The 5,385-nt window shown below is 33.9% G+C and overlaps 1 protein-coding gene across 3 annotated transcripts in view; it reads right to left on the bottom strand.

Annotated features, from left to right (window-relative positions):
- Positions 1-334: 334 nt before the first annotated feature.
- Positions 335-5,385, bottom strand: part of LOC110021402 — a 17,355-nt gene continuing 12,304 nt past the window's right edge. For 2 of the 3 annotated variants that reach the window (XM_020719890.1, XM_020719896.1), the window contains exons 4-5: positions 1,380-1,641; positions 335-1,292 (exon numbers count right to left, since the gene is read on the bottom strand). In XM_020719890.1, coding sequence (XP_020575549.1) covers positions 745-1,292; positions 1,380-1,641 — 810 coding nt within the window. In that variant the 3' untranslated portion in view covers positions 335-744. Of the gene's footprint in view, positions 1,293-1,379; positions 1,642-4,972; positions 5,160-5,385 lie in introns of those variants that run through there. The other variant, XM_020719904.1, reaches the window with a different exon arrangement.

Here is a 5,385-nt window from a genome sequence, read left to right as displayed (position 1 = left end):
CATAAAAATTACAGCTGCAAAAGATAGACAGCACAAACAATACTTTCAGAGATAATGCTTAACCATGTTTGAATTACAGAAATGAAAAAAGGAATGCAAGACATTATAACTCTGATGCAGAAAATTATTGTAGAAGAGTCCGAACAAGCAGTTTGTACACATCAGAACATCGATATGATAGGTCAGAATTTTATAACAAAATATTGTACAACAATTAGAAAAATCTCAATGAATTCACTTACATTCTATTTTCGGAAACATCAAACTGGCAGAATTCCTGCATTAAGCAAAAGCTTTAATGCATCTATCTGTATTTGAGTATTTCCCTACCATAGTCAATTAGATGAGCATTAAGGACCTCCAAATGTAGAGTATTATTTTTAAGCCAACAGAACTATCATTGGCGCATATTTGCAAAATAAAATAAGGGCTCAAAAAAAAGAAAAATTTTATGTACAAAATTATCAACTAGAAAAAACTAAAAGTCAGCTTCTCAACACAGCCGTATAGCCCAACCATTTAATGAAGAATTTCTACAGCAGAAAAGGCAAAATAGTTAAATCGGCCAGAAAACCGAGATTCCCAAAATCAAACCATCTTTCTCAGCACATCTTGTCGAGCTTATAAGTCCAATGAAAATAGCTAGCAGTGCCCATCTCAATCATAAATTCAGCAAAAACACAAGCGAGGGCATCCATGACTTTTCATGTGCTTTTCTATAGCCTGAATCTGATTACTGAAAATTCATTCATCACCAATTAGGTCCTTCTGAGATGTCTTTATTGCATCTGCCATCATAATAGCAACAACAGCCTTGTGAAGTGCAAGATCTGCTTTATGCATCAACCACTGTGCCTTTTCTCTCTTAAGCTTAGCCATATTGGATGCATGTTGAGCTGCACTCGATGCATCACGCAACCTGAACTCATTTATATCAGGCTGATGCCTCTGACCACCATCTGGCTGCAAATTCTTTGAGCATGGCCATTCTAATGCTTCAGGATGCAAACGAAGAACTCCATTCCTCTTTGACTTCTCACTGCATGATAATGGCATGACTGGAGAATCCCAAGGAGTATGATGCATCCCATTTTTCTTTGAAAAGGTTCTAAAAAGCTTTGGATAATGATTTCTATCCACACAATCACTAGCCATTAGAATTGCAGTCCTTGCATCCCTTGGGGAGAAACTCATGGGTGACTGAAGCCACTGAGTAGAATGACAGCCTTCATAACTAGGTATGGTAACGAAAGCCTTCTCATCCCCGAGTGAGGAAATATTTAATCTTCTCCCTACAATCATGAGCACAGAAAAATAAAATTGATTAGGAGAGTGCAGATGATGATGATGCAGAAAAACGATTGGCGGGGCAGTACTACCAGAAGCATTGAGCACATCCTGCTCTCTTGAAAATGAACTATGGTGACCAGCGTACATCAACTTTTTATGGGACCTCTGCTTTGAGCCTTTGTTAGCTTCCAGACCCCGTGGTTTTAAACAAAAAGCAAACATGGGAGGTTTCTCAGGAAGATTTTCAGGAGCGGCGGTCCTCTCTTGGAGCTCATTTGCTGGGTAATGCAACTTCATCATAGTCAACTCCCATTCTTTTAGTTGTTTTTGGTAGCATTCCCAAAGAGGAGGCTGAGCAAACATAAAAGGAAGCCATCAGCAACGGAGATCTTGTATGAGATAAAGAGAATAAAAAGACTAAAGCTTATAAAGTATAGCCCAACTCAACTACATTATGCCAGTAAAAAGTAAATAACATAGCACCAACAAAATAAATTAAAACAAAAAATGTAAGTATCAAACTGACAAAATAATTTCGAACCATAATTTTTTTCATTACTTTATCAAGATTTCTCATGCTGTAAATCCCAACAATTAGTTCTCAATTAATAAAAAGAACTCATTACATCCCTCTGCACAAATAAAGCTGCTGAAACCCAACTTAATAACAGATAACAAAACGATTGAGTCAAAAGAATCATGCCAAAGCATAGCAGAAACAGGAACAGTTCAAATTGGAAAATTGTATGGCCTTTTAACCATTTATTATTTGAAATTACAGTTCTTTGTTCAAAGACAAAAACAACACTTAGCATCTCAGCTAAGCTAAAAATTCATCATCAATGAAGCCATTATTCTAACTTGGCCACAGCCAAGCATCCAGGCACCACATTGCAATGCAGAGGAGCCCATTCACAGTTATTGATGGTTTTTGGAGGTTCAATTGCATTTCATGAATGAAGAATAAAATTGCTTAAGCCGAACCATTGGAGGAGGATACAGGTGAAATAGAGTATCTCTAAACTTGTAAGAGTGAGGGGAGAAACTTGTAAGTGAAGTATATGAGGATTTCTAGAGTGGGTTCAATCAAATTTAGTGGAATGGGAAGGAAGCCTGGTGAAGCCATTCTACGACTTCCCCAGCATACAATCCTGTCTAATGGTTGTTGAATGCACTAACAACATTACTTTAAGCAAATATTTTCACACACCTTGCACCCTAATGACCATAACCATGCCAATTCTCCTACTACATTCACATATAATATTTTTATTAAAAAAAAAGAAATCTATTCCATATATTTTATAAAGTGACAAATTATAGATTTTAAACAATGTCACTAAACGAGACAACCCCTTGATAAAAGAACCCAATGGAATGGATGTCTGATTTTTTTTCCAAGGAGAGCGTAGAGGTAAAATCACAACCTCAAAATCCAGAGCTGAGGTATGAGCCATCATGTTAATGTGTGCTTCATAAAGAATTGGGCGGTGGGTTATTTTCATATTTAATCAACACATACAGAAGAAAAATATTAGAATTAGGATTTCTAATGCAATTAAAATGATTTATATTAAAAATATATGAAAAAAAAATTGAAGATTCACAGAACAAAAGCCACTAATTATTTTAACCAAAAACATTTTTTTTAGGTTTAAACAAATGATACTCGAATTAAAACCCAACCAATATTTAAGTGAACATGATAATTCAAAAACTTGGCAAGGATTTAAAACAAAAAAAAAATCATCAAGTAAGAGTAATTTAATTTTAAAAAAATAATTTTGTATGTGCCAAATTTAAACAGAAGGGTGATAAAACAAGAACAAGGAATGAATAAGCCAAAATAAAAAATTCTAAGGCCAAATGCCTGTCTAAGGAGATGATTTTCCCTAAAATCAGTTATTCACACTTACATCACACTTTTTTAGAATTTAGGCTTTAATTTTGAAGGAATCCATATCTAATTGCACTCAAAAGATTAAAAAATATAAAAAATATTTAATTTATTTGAGGTTCTTCAATTATATGCCTCAAAATATCTATCTATAGTTTTTTCAAATCCCCATCTAATTTATATGGCCCGCATTCAGTCATATCAGTATAAATTTAAAGTTAATCCCAAAAAGACCATAAGCATTTTAACATTTAAATTAACATCCAAAATCTTTTCCTAAACAATCAAGCACTCCAACATTAAAACCCAATACGACACACAAGTTTTAAAATTACGTAATTAGGTAATAAGTCATTTTCTGTCTGTGAGATGAGGTATAAGCCACAAGGTGTTTCGAGGCGTAAGCCTCAAAAGATTACATGAGATAATAGATTTTGTATAAACTTCAAAGTGTGAAGTAAAAAATAACATATCAACATTCTAGCTAATTAACACATTATATAAATATATATATCAACATTCTAACAAAATAAAAAATATAATAAATTGCATAAATAAGAAGTAACACATTATTATTCTAAATGAAATCTGAAATAAGATGGTTATACAAACAATTAACATCAAAATAAGCTAAGATATCAAAGTAAAATACTAAAATAACATAACATAACAATCAAAATAAATTCAAAATATGTCATTTGCCAGTTTTAGACTTAACTAGATTCACACCTATCATAGATTAGATCCAAAATTACTAAAACTCTAAGTTATTTATTATAACCATGTCAATATCAAAAATAAGATATAATAAAGATTCTTTGATGCAACCAAGGTGAAAATTCTTTGGTCACTCAAGTCAACTGTTAATTTTATTAGTAAGGGTTCTATCATATAAGATTGTAATAATTGTCTGCATATTGTTTACACATTGTCAACTAAATAGTTGTTGAATGAAGATTCATGAAATCATGCTCAGCCTCATGGCCAATAAAGCCAAAACAAAGACCTTTCTTCTCTTTTTATATTTTTCAAGTAAGTTTCCAACCAAATAAAAAAAAAAACCTCAAGAATGTTGTGTTATCACAAAGTTGAAGGACATCAAGATGCTACTAAACCAATCATTCTCTCAACTTCACTATGTAAAAAATAAAGTTAACTCTCATATATGGCTCAAAGTTTAACACTGAAAATAATTATTCTTCAATCATTTAAAATGCAATTACCCTCCCCTTCTTGCCTTCTAAAGAGCCAGAAACTTTAAGCATGGAGGCATCATTAGAAATGGTTTGTATGGATGAATGTGGCTATTCATATTGCTTCCTCAATTTGAAATGTTTTATTTGAGATGTACACATTAATATGGCCAATGATGATTATGGTTAGGCGGCCAACAACTCTTTTAAATTGTTGAATACCCAGATAATTCTACTAAAACAAAATCTTCCACAGTTGGAATACACTAGAACCCCCTCCATATCGTTAACGCCTTCCATAAGTCAAGGCTTGCAAAGGAGGTGGTCTCCATACACCCTGCCCTGACCCTGAAACTTCCTCAAAGAACATCCTTTTCCACATTTGGGTCAGTCGACCATCCCTTCTCCATTCCATTTCTACATTTTCCAGAGCCATTAGTTTCTCTCTTTCAAACACTGTCCTGTTTCCAGTTTTGGGAAATTGGCTTCTTTCCTACTCTTTTTTCCTCTTCAATGCATTTCAACTAGAATACTTCAACATGTTTCGAGTGGGGATAAAGGGCTTAAACTTCAGTTAAGGAGTTTTGCTTACTCAAGCAGAGCTGAAGATTTAGCGCTCCCTCTGCTACTCTTTCTCTGGTTATCACGTCTTGCAAGAGAGGGAACAGATGAGATTCAAAACAGAAAAAGACTTGCCAACTGAAATATGCAAACTCAGTAAGAACTTTAATGCATTGAAATGTCTTTTGCTTCCCCCTTTCCTTATACAACACAACACCCTGTATGAAGCAGGTGAGGAGCTTTCAAATATCAGAAAAGCAAGATTAAAAGCAAGCAAGTATTGGATAAGTAGGAGAAAAGCAAGAAAAAGACAGTTCGAACCAGTTATTACTTTTGGACTAGGACCAAAACCAACTGCTGCTCACATAAAAATTAACACTGAAAGCTTTGCAGAACCATCCTAGAAAAAAGCATATACATAATAACAATGAACATCACCCCCCC

The sequence above is a fragment of the Phalaenopsis equestris genome, unplaced genomic scaffold (genome assembly GCF_001263595.1).
Source record: "Phalaenopsis equestris unplaced genomic scaffold, ASM126359v1 Scaffold000002, whole genome shotgun sequence".
Classification (NCBI taxonomy): Eukaryota; Viridiplantae; Streptophyta; class Magnoliopsida; order Asparagales; family Orchidaceae; genus Phalaenopsis; species Phalaenopsis equestris.
Note: the sequence above shows the minus strand (reverse complement) of the source record. Positions and strands in the feature narration are given on the sequence as shown.